This window comes from Myotis daubentonii, chromosome 2, assembly GCF_963259705.1.
Source record: "Myotis daubentonii chromosome 2, mMyoDau2.1, whole genome shotgun sequence".
Lineage (NCBI taxonomy): Eukaryota > Metazoa > Chordata > Mammalia > Chiroptera > Vespertilionidae > Myotis > Myotis daubentonii.
The window spans coordinates 39,204,181-39,220,163 of NC_081841.1; the positions used below are offsets into that span (position 1 = coordinate 39,204,181).

Here is a 15,983-nt window from a genome sequence, read left to right on the forward strand (position 1 = left end):
AGAGTGAAAAATATTAGAGCTCTACCTTCACTCTACCACTTCCTGGACACACGACTTTGAAGAAGTTCCTTTTGTTCTGAGACTCAGAGTCCTTATCTGAAAAATGGGAGCTACTTACATCTACTTCTTGGGTTGCTGTAAAAACAAGTGGATTTTTGTAGGTGCCTGGCACATGGAAAGTGTTTTTTAAAAAAGATTTATATCTTAAAACAAAAAAACATATATTGAAAAAATGAAGTCCTATATGGAAAATTAAAATTTGATAGGGTCTGAGTAGAGTGTCAATGGAGAATTTTTAAGTTTTAAAAGTATACTTCCAACCATCCAAACAGAAGGTCGATATGAATGATCTTTTTAGAGTAAAATGGACCAAAACTAAATAAACTTAACCTATTTGGGGGAGGGGGTGTAATGGAGAATTGACCATACAAGAAAACAAATTGACTTAAAAGTATTGTATCTAAAACAGACTATAAATATTTAATAACTGTGGAATTAACAGTAAGTACTAAAATAAAGTGACTCATGAGTAACAACGAATTAAAATATGTTGTGATTAACAAAAAGAGCTATCATCTTAGGCTTACATTAACAGAAATATCCAGAAAACAGAAGGTAGTGGCTCTACACTAGTCTATTTTAGATTTACACACTACCTCTGAGAGTTAATGAAGGCAGACATCCAGAAGAGAGCAACTCCGGACTTTGTTACAAGGATTAAGATGGTAGATGTCTTCAGCCTAGAAAATATGCTTTGGGGTTTTGGCAGGGGGTGTTTTTTTTTTGTTTGTTTGTGGGGTTTTTTTGGAGGGGCAAGGTACACCAGTGGTTGATGCCAGAGGAATGGAGAAGAGAATTTCAGTTCACTGTACAAGAAGAAAATAACCAAAAAGTAGAAGAGACTATCTTATGAGGTATGCTACCCAACACAGAAATGAATTTACAAAAAAATTTGTTGTTAGAACAAGATCTTTCAAGGGCCTTCTAAGATTCTAAAACAGTGAAGAATACTTCATTAATGAATGCTTAAGATTTCACATTAATTACCGATTCAATTTGCCAGAGATAAAAGTTTAAATCGTCAACAGAGAGAACCTAACAGGTGAGACCAGACTAATTCTAACATGAATCTTAAGTCTTTCTGGTAATAACTGCCCTGGTCTCCAGAAGAGTCTTCTAATTCCATGTTTCCTAATACATTAAATAATGCTGACCTTAAAAGTCTATCATGTATAAGTGTACAGGCCTATATGCTAAAATATATTTAATAAATGTACCCATAAACATAGTTTTTATTCCCTTCTCAGTGATGTCCTTGATTCCACAGTGAAATAATACACATTAATTAGATAACTAATACTTTATTCACAATGTCTCATATCCAAACATCATTTGTGTTCTCTGGAGCAGCGGTCGCCAACCTTTCGGACCTCACAGACCACCAGTGATCCATGGACCACCGGTTGGCGACCGTTGCTCTGGAGGCTCCAGAAATCTGCAAACACGAGTTCTGGAGTAGCTATGCTCAACCCCCATCCACAATAAAATATCAGCAGGAATGAGATGGATGGTAACCAAGTGCCATCAGCAGACCCCGACACTTTCTTCCAGATCAGTGGTGGAACTGGTTTTAAGGAAAACATACTCACATCTTGGCTCAGCCCTGAGAAGGTTTTCTGAAGCTCCTTGGCAAATTCTAAGTTATGCAGCACTTCTTCATATTTCTCAACTGCTTCCTACCAAATAGGAGAAGAAAACACCAATTCTGTGAACTTCTGAGTACTCATATGTCAAGGTAAGTGCTCCTTAAAAACGTAAGAGGAGATTTAGGACTTTATGGATTAGACATTTACTATATCTAATTGAAAAAGTACAAAGAGTATTTAGAAGATATATAAAGTTAAATTTAAAAATTCAAATTTTATACTAGAAATCTGAGCCATAGTAACAATGTTGATGATATCTATAAAGTCAGAGAAGCCTTGGGTTTTTAAGAGCACTGAGCCAACAGGATTCCTGTCAATATTCATTTTACTACTCAAATATATTACACAAGTAGCAAAACTAGGATCACACAGATAAATAAGCAACTTTAAGAAATGTATATTATGGTAGAAGAGACTTGTAAACAATTACCTATGACAGGCAAAATTAAATAAGATTGTTACAGAAATACTGCAAATTAAGAGACAATTCAATTTTTTAAAGATTTCACAGATGAATAAAGATGATAATTAGAGGAGTAGGTTTTTCATAGGACTTAAACTTAAATCCATATGGAAAAACTAAGAGCCAATATGAAACAGAACAAGAAACGTGTCCAACCAGAGAAAGATATATTACAAAGCCTCCATAATCAAAATAGCATAGTACTCCCTTTCTAGATATTTATCTAAAATAAATGAAGACATTATGTCCAGATAAAGACGTGTATGCAAATTTATATAGTAGCATTATTTATTATAGCCCAAAATAAAAATAATCCAAATATCCAGCAACTGGTAAATGAATAAACAAAAATGTGATATAAACCATACTAAGAAATACTTGTCAGCAATAATAAAAATTGAATTACTGATACAGGCTCTAACATGGATGAACCTTAAAAACATAATTCTAAGTCAAAGAAGCCAGATGTGAAAGAAATACCCAGAAAAGGTAAATTTATAGAGATAGAAAGCAAACAAGGGCACAAAAGGGAACTTGGAAGGGTTTATAAAAATGTTTTAACACTGGACTGTTGGGACAATTACATAGCTCTACAAATTTACTATGACTCATTGAATTCTACACTCACAATGGATTAATTTTCTGTTATGTATATGATACCTCAATAATGCTGTTTTTAAAAAAGTCTGATAATACTAAATCTTTATAAAGATATAGAGCAATAGGAACTCCAGTATTTGACTAAATGGTACAATAATTTTGGAAAACAGTTGGTCATTTTTACTTATGAAGTTCACTAAAAACTCGGGCACTTGTGTCTCACTTCACATATATAAGATTCATCAAAGTAGCCCCGGCCATTGTTTCTAAATGGTTAGAGCAACAGCCCTTGCACCAAAGGGTCTTGGGTTTGATTCCTGGTAACGGGAGCGTTCCTGGGTTGCAGGTTCAGTCCCCAGCCCTGGTTGGGGTGCCTGTGGGAGGCAACCAATCAATGTGTCTCTCTCATATTGATGTTCTCTCTTTCTCTCATCTTCCTCCCTCGTTTCCTCCCTCCTTCCTCCCTGCCTTCCCACTCTCTCCTCTCTAAAAACCAGTGGTCCAAAGTTGAGCTCTGCATCCCACCATTCCAAAACATTTTTCTTTCCTAGTATTTCCAAGCCCAATACATAAAAGGTTTTGTCATCTATCCAACTGTTCAAGAACTTGCAAACCACGCTTGGCTCATCCCTCTACTCATACATCCAGTTACCAAGCTATGTTGATTTTACCTCTCAAATCCCACTACTTTACTCAAACCCCTCTGCCACCACCTAGGAAACAGCTCTCATAAATCTCTGACTTAAACTACAGCCAACCCTTATCTGGTCTCCTTACATCCATCTTTACCATCTCCAAAACTTTCTTCACATAGAAAAGGGAAATTTTCAACTACAACATTAAAGATCCTTGTAGATATTCTCTGCTTCAAATACATCTATAATATTCCTGATGCCCTTAGGAAAAAACAGTCTTTAAATGCCATACAAGGATCTGCATAACATGTCTTTCCCCATCCAGGCTCATCCTTCCATCTATATTGGCCTTCTTAGAAAGCCCTTTGTAAAAACATTATTTTCCTTCTCGGGACCTTTACACATGTTAGCATCTGCCTGCACTGCTCTTTCTCTTTCTCCACTTTATCTGGCTAAGTAAGCCCTATTCAATTTTTAGGTGTTAACTAAAGCACTTCTTTTTTCAAAGAAGCTGTCCTCAACTCTCCAGACTAGGTTAGATTCCCGATTACACTCTACTGTCATTCTGTACTTTACCTTCACATCCATCACATGTATATTTGCTTATTTCCTGCCTCTCTTCCCCATCGCATTATATCTATAAGGACAAGCATCAAATTTGTCCCTTAGGAATTACAACTCTAGCAATAAGCACAGTATCTCCCAGAGTAGGTACTTAATATATTTTTGTTGAATAAATAAAAAATAGTTCAGAACATGATCTCAGACAGCCTCAAATATGCTAAAAATTCTGAACAGAATTTAAACTTTTCAGTAGACTCATATACTGAGATTTCTGTTTCAAGAAAAGAACACCAGGAGAAGTAGAGCTGGTGAATTAGAACAGAAGGTCTCAAGACAAGGAGATTAATTAGGAAGCTTATGTAACATTTAGGTGGCTTGCCTTGACTAGGCCAATAGCAGTGAGACTATAGAAAAGACTCCACATTACTTAATGAGCTTAGCGTTATGCATTAAATATAAAGTAGGGTCAGAGTTTAGCAACAAGGAATGGGCACCAAATCCTAATTCTTTAACAATAAAAACTTTGGTGGAAATGAAAGCATCAAGTACCCCTCTCTTTTTGCTCAAGCATTTACTTGAATCTTGGTTCTCCACTTCAAATCCAGACAAAAACCAAAATCGATACTAAAGTTACAAATGGGACTCTAGAAAACATCATTAAGACATTCTTCTTACTATTTCAAAGGAGAAATCTAGGCTTGTGTGCAATCTTAGTGAAATCTTAGCAGTCTATAGCTTAGTCTTTATAGGTTTACTTAAGAGTTATATTATCAAAAGAGGTTACAACAGCCATGTTACAACAGCAGATTATAGGAAGCTCTACTTACTATATTACAAAAATTGTTGGATTAGAGGATTACAAACTAAAATTATAACATTTCTAGTCAAAAATATTGAAACTACAGTATCAAACCCATAATACACAGTGAAAGCAATACTTGAAGGAAAATTTACAGCCTTAAATACCAATCAGTGAGGGGGAAGGAAATGAATTAAGCACTCAACTCAGAAAATGAAGCAAATAACCAAGATAAAAGGAAAAGAGAAAAATAAAATAAGTCTAAAATCTGGCTTAATTTTTTTAAACCACTAACTTAAGAGTGAACTGAGGAAAAACAACTACACAAAAAATTAGAAACAAACACAAAGTAACACAGAAACATAATTTTATTTTATTTTGATTTTTATGATTCAATTTTTGTTGTTGTTTACTCATCTTTATTTTTTTAAAGGTATGAGTTTTTATTCATTCTTTAAATGTCTTTATTGTTGAAATTATTACGTATGTCCCTTTTCCCCCATTGCCCTCTCCCCACCCCAGAATTTTACTTATTTTTTTATTACTTTGCCCCAGTCTTTGCAAATAAATTTTTGAAACTGAATGAAATAAGCAAATTTCAAGGAAAGTTTGGAAAAGTTGACTCCAAAAAAAATCTAAACATAACAATTTCCAAAGAAAAAGTAGAGAATATTACCAAAAAAAAACCCACAAAAAACTCAAGCCCCATGCCCACCCCCCAAAAAACAGGCTCAGATAGTTTCACAGAACAATTCAACCAAACTGTAAAGACCATGCATTGTGGAAACACTGACATGATATTAAAAAGGGGTGGATAAACAGGTAGAACACAGTGGATTTTTATGGCAGGGATATTTTGTACAATACTATAAGGGTGGGATACATGCCTTCATACATTTCCCCAAACCCATAGAAAGTACAACACCAAGAATGAACCCGAAACGTAAACTATGGGCTGGAAGTGATGATGATGTGTAAACATAGGTTGGTTTTGTGGGTTATTGTTTTTTAATCTTTATTGTTGAAAGTATTACAAATGTCCCCCTTTTTTTCCCCATTGACCTCCTCCACACTGCACCCCCCAGGCCTTTACCACACTGTCTGTGTCCATCGGATATGCATATATGCATAGAAGTTCTTTGGTTAATCTCTCCCCACCCACCCACCAACCCCCACCTTCCCTCTGAATTTTTTTTAATAATCTTTTTTTTAATGTTTTTTATTGATTTTTAGAGAGAGAGGGAGGGAGGGGAGTGAGAGAGAGAGAAACATCGATGTGAGAGAGAAACATGGATTGCTTGCCTCCTATAAGTGCCCTGACCAGGGATTGAACCCACAACCTGGCATATGCCCTAACCGGGAATCAAACCGACGAATGTTTCGGTGCACGAGATGACACTCAACCAATTGAGCCACACTGGCCAGGGCATAAACATAGGTTTAAATATAATAAGTTATAATGATAATAAATGCACCACTCTAGTAATGAAATGTTGATAGTGAAGGAGGTTGTGCAAACATGGGGTGATGGGTATATGAATTTCTCCATACTTTCTGCTCAATTTTATTATGAACCTGTAACTGCTCAAAAAATAGTCTATTTTTTTTTTTAAGGAAGAAGCAAAAATAAAGGCCCCCTAAGTATTTATATTAAACTAAGTTATATAGAAAATGGAAAAAGAGAAGGCAGGAAGAAGAATATGTGTTTGTTTATATAGGCTTAAAGGAACTCTGAACAGATATATAAGAATCTATTAGCAGTCATTATTTTGTAAAATGAAAACTGAACAGAGGAAAGACAGGGTGAATAAAAACTGCATCTTCTTTAATCTTTCCTAATTTCTGGGCTATGTAAATTAGTACCAATTTTAAAACCTAAACTTAGAGCTTCTTAATACTACACTATTGACAGCTATTTTCTGAGAGGTCAGATTATAGGTTTTTCTTCTTCTGACTTAAATGCATTTTCTAAATACCTTAAATATACAATGCTTGTATGAGATGTTATTTCTCAAAAGTAACACAAGCCATATGCTTAATCACATCTAGAAACCTAATATTCAATCATCTTATATTTAGTAAATTTATCCTATATAATAAAAGAGAAACATGTAAACTGACTGTCCCTCCACTATGCTCACCAGCCAATCAGGAGTGAGTATGCAAATTAACCTGCATACACAGGCGCTGGGCAGAGAGCAGAGGGGAAGAGCAGGAGAGCCAGTGGAGAGTGGAGCAGCCTGGGGAAATTGGCTCCCCAAGCCGCCAGATGGAGAGCAGAGAGGGAGAGCTGGCGGCTTGGAGGACTTGGCAGAGTGGGAGGCCATGGGATAGAGACAGAGCAGGAAAGGAAAACCAAGATCGCAGGGAGCACCAGGAATTCTGGGAATAGTAGTTTTGGTGGCAGCCCCAGGACTGGAAGCAGAAGCCCAGAGCAGGGGGAGCGCCAGGAATGCTGGGAATCATAGTTCTGGTGGCAGACGGATCTCCTAGACCAGTGATGGTGAACCTATGACACGCATGTCAGAGGTGACACGCGAACTCATTGTTTTGGTTGATTTTTCTTTGTTAAATGGCATTTAAATATATAAAATAAATATAAATCTTTGTTTTACAATGGTTGCAAATATCAAAAAATTTCTATATGTGACACAGCACCAGAGTTAAGTTAAAGTTTCTCAAAACGCTGACACGCCAAGCTCAAAAGGTTCGCCATCACTATCCTAGACACTAGAGCAAAGTGAGCCTGGAGCAAGTTACTGTTGTGGTGGGGGATGGAGAAAAAGCAAAGGTGAGAGACATAAGTAAAATCAGAGTGTCTAGGAAAAATTAAAGGGAAGATATCCTAAAACTTCCAGGAAATCTCCACCAATGAAGCAAAGAAAAAAAAATGCCTCCATTATTCTGTGAGCAACAAACCAAACTGAGTTGGGGTCTCAGACAATTCACTCATATGATTGCAAAGACAGACAGAAACTCCTGGATTGGAGAGGGCTCCCCTGAGGCCTCCCAGATTGAAGAGGGTGCAGATCGGACTGAGGGACCCCCACACCCTCCCCCAGTGCACGAATGTCGTGCACTGGGCCTCTAGTCTTTAATAATAAAAGGGTAATATGCTAATTAGACCGATGTCTTCCAGATGTCATTCTGGACGTCCTTCCTGACCAAGCCAGGGCCAGAGGGAAGCCAGCCCGGGTCCCAGGTGCCTGTGGGCTGCCCAAGGGAAGCCAGCCCATGTCCTGTGTGCCTGCCAGTGGCCAAAGGGTGGAAGCCCAGGTTCCAGGTGCCGGAGGGAAGCTGGTGCCAGCAGCTGGGGGAAGGAAGGCCTACTCTTGCACGGATTTCCACGCATCGGGTCTCTGGTATGTAATAACCCACATGCTTACATGCCTACTATATACTACACACTATTCTAAGTACTAGGAAAACAGCAGTGAACAGACAAAATTTCTAATGGAAATTACACTGCAAGGAAAGGACAGACAGACAAAATTTTACAGCTTGTCAGAGAAGTGCTTCTATGAAGAAAATTTAAGAAACGAAAGTAGCTAAGGAATGTGAATGGAAAAACAGAGGTATTGTGTTGTCAAGACAGGCTTACTAGATGACCTTCCAACCAAAAGCAGAAGGAGAGTGGTAACTGAGCTCCCCATCCTTAACCCCAATATTTGGACATCTGGGGGGGGGGGGGGGGAAATATATCAGGCAGAAGGAACAACACATGAAAAAGCCCTGAGGCAGATAGGTGCCTGGGATGTTTGAGGAACAGCAAGAAGGCCAGTGTAACTGGGTTGAAGGTAACAAGGGAAAGAAGGATAGGAAAGGCAACAGATGTAAAAGGAAGCAGGGAGCCTATTTTATAGGGCTTTGCAGGCCACAGTAAGGACACACTGCCACCCTAATGGGAACCAATGGGGACTTTTGAGCAGAGGAATGACCATCTGACCTGCATGTGAACGGGATTACTGAGGCTACGATATTGAGAATAGACTTGGAGAGGGCAGGACAGAAAAACCTGTGAGGAAGCTATGACAGTAATGCAGATGAAAGATAATGTGATTTGGGCCAGGATAACAGAAGCAGAATTTATGAAAAATGGTCAGTTCCTAAATTTATTTTGAAGAACTGATCAAACTTGCTAATGGGATAGATGTAAAATCCTACATAATAAAAGGCTAACACGCAAATCGACCAAAAGGCGGAAGGACTGGTCGCTATGATATGCACTGACCACCAGGGGGCAGACGCTCAATGCAGGAGCTGCCCCCTGGTGGTCAGTGCACTCCCACAGGGGGAACACTGCTCAGCCAGAAGCTGGGCTCAAGACTGTTGAGCACAGCTGTGGTGGCGGGAGCCTCTCCTGTCTCTGTGGCAGCACTAAGGATGTCCAACTGCCAGCGGGTGCCTAAGCCATCACTCGGACATCCCCTGAAGGCTTCCAGACTGCAAGAGGGTGCAGGCTGGGCTGAGGGACCCCCCAAATGCATGAATCTCGTGCACCAGGCCTCTAGTATAAAGAGAAACATGAAATATTCTCCAAGGTTTTCTGCCAACTCCATCCTTCTAGTCCAGTGATTCTCAACCTTCCTAATGCCGCGACCCTTTAATACAGTTCCTCATGTTGTGGTGACCCCCAACCATAAAATTACTTTCGTTGCTACTTCATAACTGTAATTTTGCTACTGTTATGAATCATAATGTAAATATCTGATATGCAGGATGTATTTAGGCAACCCCTGTGAAAGGGTCGTTCAACCCCCAAAGGGGTCGCAACCCACAGGTTGAGAACCGCTGTTCTAGTCCATCAAACCATTAACTGACATAGCTAAGATAAAGGGGATACAGGTTTTGGCGGGTAGGGTAAAATCTGATGTCAAATAGGCAACTGGACAAAGAAATCTAGAGTTCACAAAATTAATCTATTGGCAAATATAAAATTGGCAGTTGGCAGCATATTTCTCAAAAGAGAAATCAAAGTTAATATTATAGAACAAGTGGCTATAAAGTTGGTAAGAATTGTTGCGATTAAAGTTTTTCTGGCTGGAGCTCTGAAATATAGCAATGTCCATGATATATTTTAAAGAGCTATCATGAGAACCACCATCCTTACCCCCCAATATTTCCCCCAAATCAACAATACTACCTTATCAGAACACTTTCTTTAAGGATATTTATACAAAGAAAAGGTTTATCACTCTAAACATTATTGAACACTAGAGGCCCCGGTGCAATAAACTTGTGTACTGGGGGAGGGGGGGTTGTCCCTCAGCCCGGCCTGCACCCTCTTGCAGTCCAGAAGCCCTCGAGGGATATCCAACTGACAGCTTAGGCCCACTTCCCACGGGGAGCAGGCCTAAGCCAGCAGTCGGACATCCTTAGCGCTGCTGCAGAGGCTTATGGCTGAGCGGCACTCCCCCTGTGGGAGCACACTGACCACCAGGGGGCAGATCCTGCATTGAACATCTGCCCCCTGGTGGTCAGTGCACGTCATAGTGACCTGTGGTTCCACTGTTCGGTTGATTTGCATATTAGCCTTTATTATATAGGATACTATGACTACTTAAACAAAGCCATGTTGAGATGTTGGATGTCCAGCTAAGTCCCCTCACAAGCTATGTGAGCACATCATTGTCAGAGCTCACACAATTCAAATCTGTGCCTCAGCAAAACTATAATCTAGTACATCACAAAAATTCAAGCCAGTGAAGAAGAGTCAATGTGGCCAGGGGAAGTCCCTGAATACCAGTATCTATGACACACAACCAAAAATCTTCGTTGAGACGATAAAAGGCAACAGATGTATAAGCTAGATCAAATAACTTTTGGATTAATTTGTCCCTTCTTAGCCAGGAGATGTGATCAAGTCAAAAAAGTAAACATCAATGAAACATTTTTTTTTATTTCCATATTGCAAAAAGTCTCCTCCTCTATATTAGATAAAACTTGCAATTACCAGGTATACCATGGACAAGTTAAACAACATTTTTAAAAATTATAAATAGTCTAATATTTATAGTTAGGTTCAAAAAAAAAAAAAGCCAGATTTCACTGATCTTTTTTGGCCTATCAAATATTTGGTCTCATCTAGTCTATCTACAGTTTTAATAAGAAAAGGAAACCAGCAAGTCTGACCAAATTATCATAAAACCACTTACCAATTGGTCTGGATTAAGTTGCTCTCCATTTTTCAGGCGATCCTTATAATCTTCCAATTTGAGCTACAAAAGAGAAACTTGCATCTATTACAGTCTGATATAAAATTCTCAAGCAAATAAATACTAGACTTTGTTTCTTATGAAAACAGTTACTAAAGTAATCCATCAATCTGCAAAAGTATCATTTTACTACAAAGCATGCAGCAACTGAGTACATGAGTTCTAGTCAGGGGAAAAAATATCACACACAAATGAACATTTGTCTGGTATTACAAAAGTAATAAAATGGTTTTTTTCTCTTAATAGCCTCTCTACATGTTTAGACTACAAAGACTTAACTAGTTAATCATATGCCCTTAACCAAGTGGTGCCCAATCAGGGCAATATGTCTCCCAGGGATATCTGGCAATGTCTGGACATACTTTTGGTTACCACAACTTGGGGAATGGCAGACAGGTGGAGCATGCTACTGGCATTTTGTGGGTAGACACCAGAGATGTTGCTAAACATCCTACAATTCATAGGACAGCCCCACACAACAAAGAATTATCCAGCCTCAAAAGTCAACAGTGCTGACCCTAGCTGGTTTGGCTCAGTGGATGGAGCATCAGCCTGTGGACTGAAGGGTCCCAGGTTCGATTCCAATCAGGGGCACATGCCCAGGTTATGGGCTCAATCCCCAGAGTGGGGTGTGCAGGAGGCAGTTGATCAATGATTCTCTCTCATCATTGATGTTTCAATCTCTCTCCCTCTCCCTTCCCCTCTGAAATCAATAAAAAAATATTTTTTTAAAAAAAAAAAGTCAATAGTGCTGAGGCTGAGAAACCCTACTCGAGCCTCATGCTTAAACCGTTAGTCACCTGTTGAGTTTTGTGGCATTTGTTGGATAAAAAACTTCCTAATGGAAGTATAGAAATGTAAAAGATTTCTTTTCTAGCATTATAGTAGCCTCAAACTGAAGCTATTTTTATATTAAATTTGATATTTAAGTAAACACACAACAAATAAATTGCATTTATTGTCCCCATGAAAATTACATGGCCCATGATGGTATTCTAAAAGAACATTTAGACTCCTCCCCATTTGGCTTTATAGCTTTAAAATGTTTTCTCAGAAGCTTGAAACAAAAGCTTTGGTATTGTCAGATAGGTATTCAAAGAGATAGTATCATGAAGCCAGAGAGGATAAGTATACCTACACACATAGTTCCTCCATCAGGAGATCCTGCTTTGAATAGGTCCTGCCCTGACTAGTTTCCAACAGTGGCAGGGAATTTGTGCTGACCGAAGCACACTCACCTTATCACTCTGGTGATCAACTCTATGCATTCAAAAGACAACTGGCAAGAGCTAGCGCTACACAGAAGCTACTCATAACTGGCCCTTCTTCACTATGTTCCTGGGTGTATTTTTTAAAATTTAAAAAAAAAAAAAAAAACATTTTTAGAAGGAAAAGAAACAGTCAATCAGACTTTTTTTTAAAAAAATCTCTTCTCACTCCTCCATTACAAACAACTTTCCTAAGGTTTAACTAGGTCTTGGCATAAAAATATTGAAGAGTTCCTAGGTCAGAGGGTGAATGACTCACCTTATCACGAGCAAAGAGAATCGTGACACAACAAAGCAACGTGCAGCACTGTTCCACAGGCTACATGACTCAGGAAATGAGGAATGATGTGGAGATCTTTACATCAGCATCTACTGTAACCTTAGGCTGAGTATAACCTCAGAGTCCCTTTGCAAGGCTCTCTACAATGCTTTCACCCACAATCTTAAAGGATCACCTGGCAACCCAGAAATTAGTGCTAAAACATTTTCTGGCTCCACCATCATTAAAGCTTCCAATGACTGCAGCATCTATACTGCAATATCTACTGCTGCAGAAAGTCACACGGGAAACGAGCTAAAAAAAATCAGGCAATCTCTGAAAAGAAACATTACTACTACACTCAAGGAATTAACCTGACTTAAAGTAGCTAGCTCTTCAAACATTTCAACAGTAGCATGCATAATGTTACTATGAAGAATATTTGTATTCAGTCATGCTGACAAATCAAACAGAACATGTTTAATATATCCAATATTTAGCCTGCTTGTATGTTTTCAGCCAGCTAAATCCCAAGGTTAGTTAAATCTCTGGGAAGTAATCTATGAGCCCTGATAAAAAGCCAAAATGTCAGTTCCTTAACCCTTACCTAAAATGGTGCATATGCCTATATGCCTGGCTAGGAGAAAGGGAAAAAAAAAAAAAGTTACCTTCTTTTTCTCGATGTTTCTAATTTTGTGTTTAAGGCATATGAGTCCATTGTCAATGTAGGTCTCATATGCTTGAGAAGGAGAGGCCGCGGACCGGAGAGGAGACTGCAAGGGGCTCAGGGCCCGCTGGCTTTCCCCAAGGCTGTGGTTCACTTGGGGCTTGGCCGACTTCATAGTCCCCTCCCTTCCCTCCTCCGAATGGCCTGAAGGTGACTGGTAACCAAAAGGCGATGAAGAGAACTGCACCATTGAAACAGCTGATCCTGAAGGAGGGAAGGGGGAAAAGTTCAGTATCAAAGTAAATTAGGACTAGAGGGGCCCATCCGGGGTTCCCCTTCCGGGAAACAGACCCACTCCCTCGAAATTCTCCTCCACAGAAGCGAGCTCAGCGCCCAGTGATGCTTCTGAGGCCGCGCCTCCATCTCCCTGCGCGCAAGGCAATCAGCGCCAAGGACTAGCACCTTTACCAGGCAAGACCGACAACACGGGGAATGTTTCCAGAAACTCCGTTTTCCACACACGAGGAAGGACTGCTGCTCAAGCAATGGCTGCAGAGCTTTCTCATGACAGCAGTCTGCATTCTGAAGAATGTCTATGGTCCGCTGATGACACAAAGAAAATAAGCTTTCCCCTCTTTACACTATCCCTCACCACCAGCCTGAAGCCCAATCATTGACAACAACTTGAAGAATGAAGAAAGAAAGAAAGAAAGAAAGAAAGAAAGAAAGAAAGAAAGAAAGAAAGAAAGAAAGAAAGAAAGAAAGAAAGAAAGAAAGAAAGAAAGAAAGAAAGAAAGAAAGAAAGAAAGAAAGGAAGGAAGGAAGGAAGGAAGGAAGGAAGGAAGGAAGGAAGGAAGGAGAGAAAGAAAGAAGAGGAAAGAAAAGAACTAAAAAAACAAAACAAACAAACCAGAACACAATTTTTTTAGAACTCTCACTAACTAAAAAGTAGCTTCTTGAGCGAGGCTAACTTCCCTTTGCTCTGGGGCCAGCTAGGCAAGTCCGTCGCCACTACACGTTTGTAGCGAGGAACTTACTCTCTCGGGCTACCAGCGCCCTAAGTTGGTTTTCTGTTTTGTTGAAACTAACCCATAACTACACCCAACCACTGGCTAAGGGGTCATCTTGGGGAGCCTGACACGGCCCCGGTGAGTGGCCTTCGCACACGCCTCGTCCCGCGCATCGGAGGTGTCCCTCCCACCCCCTCAGGAGCATCCCCAAACTAAGGGCATGACCAGCCCCATGCGTGTCCGCGCTGATCCCCGCCTCCACCCGCCGCCACTAGGCGCCCCGGGGACACCGACCCCCGCCCTTCCCCCAGCCCGGGCCACTTCTGCAGGCGCCCCACAGGAGGAGCACCCCGAGAAAAACCCAGGACCACCGCCGGGAGGGCCCCGCCCGGGGGATGCCGAGCCGCCCCTACCTCCCCGCGGCCGGGGCCGCCCAGCCCTGCCCGCCCTGCCAGGCCAGCCGCCGCCTCCAGCCGCCGCAGCCCGGCTTCACCTCCGCAGGCCGCTGCGGGTGCCGCAGCCCGGGCCGGCCTCCGAAGTCGGGCGGGAGCCAGGAGAGCTCCGTCGGTGGACCGGCGCCACCCGCCCCGGCGTCTGCTCCCGGCTCCCTCCTCTCCGCTCCCGGGCCAGCTGGCGGCGTCTACGGCGCCCGGCGCTCGCCGACTCAGCGCTCCCTCCCAGGCCGGCGCGCTGAGCCGCGCGTGGCTTATATAGGCGCGCCCCCCCGCCCCCCACGCGCCCGCGCGCGCAGCCCCGTGCGGTCCGACACCGCCTCCTCCCGTGCCCCCGCCGCGGCCGCAGCAGCAGCAGCCTGGCCCGGGGCGCGTTTGTTCCAGGTCCAGCCGCGGCGGGAACGCGATCGCGAGTGGGCGCGGTCTCCCCGCGTTTGCGCAGGTTTGAGGGCGCGAGGTAGAGCCGGTATGAAACCCAGAGCCGACCCGCCGTAGACCCCCAAGGTCCTGCGGGACCTTGCTGATTGCAAAGCGGAATCATTGCTTGTGCGACCTTGAACAGGTGATTTCGATCATTCGGTAAAGGCCACCGGCCCTTTGCGGAATTGCCAGTTAAACGGAGCTGGAGCCTCTGGTGGTGTAGGTGGGCACTCTTGAAATGCAAGGGTGCCTTTGCCCCCACCTCTGACCCCAACCCCCCCCCCCCCACCCCCTGTCAGCCCATCCTTGACAGTAGGATGGGAAAAAGCCACGTGTCCAAAGAAAAGACTCAGCCTCTAAGAGCAGAATGCCCCAATATTGCCATAAACACGGAGTGGGAGGCCGTTTTATTTGCTGCTTTGAAACAGAGGAATTGGCACTCAGAGAAAAAAAACTGATAGAAATCTTGGTAAGGTTGCATAAAATTAAGAGAAAAGGCTGGAAATACATCAGTGTTTCTAAAGGAAGGGATGGTGTTTCTCATACCGAACGAATAAGAGGGGGAAGGAGGCAGTACCACCCAGCAATACTTGGGCCCCAATATGTGTCCAGCTATTACACCAAATAGAATTGTTTTGGTTTTGTCCCTGAGACTGATAAAAATTATTTAGACTGGCAAGAGAAGAACAGAGAAAACTCAGAACTATAATAAAGGAAACAAAGGTCCAAGTTTCAAAAGTGTTGGCTGAGCCCACACAAAAATCATCACAATGTTTAACATTTCTTGATAGAATATTTTTCCCATGATTATCTGTGTTCGTTTCAGTCCCTAGTGATATAATGTACCTTAATGTTGCATTTTTGCTTTGAATCTCTGAATCCCGTATGTGTCCTTGAGGGCCAGGCAAATATTAGATTGTTGATT

General features: G+C 41.6%; 1 protein-coding gene across 8 annotated transcripts in view; it reads right to left on the reverse strand.

Moving 5' to 3' along the window:
* CAPRIN2 (caprin family member 2) overlaps positions 1–14,931 on the reverse strand; it is a 44,758-nt gene extending 29,827 nt beyond the window's left edge. For 4 of the 8 annotated variants that reach the window (XM_059682474.1, XM_059682473.1, XM_059682479.1 and 1 more), the window contains exons 1-4: positions 14,680–14,810; positions 13,178–13,440; positions 10,923–10,985; positions 1,650–1,736 (exon numbers count right to left, since the gene is read on the reverse strand). In XM_059682474.1, coding sequence (XP_059538457.1) covers positions 1,650–1,736; positions 10,923–10,985; positions 13,178–13,426 — 399 coding nt within the window. In that variant the 5' untranslated portion in view covers positions 13,427–13,440; positions 14,680–14,810. Of the gene's footprint in view, positions 1–1,649; positions 1,737–10,922; positions 10,986–13,177; positions 13,441–14,679 lie in introns of all 8 variants that reach the window. The other 4 variants (XM_059682478.1, XM_059682475.1, XM_059682477.1 and 1 more) reach the window with 4 other exon arrangements.
* Between the last annotated feature and the right edge of the window lie 1,052 nt (positions 14,932–15,983).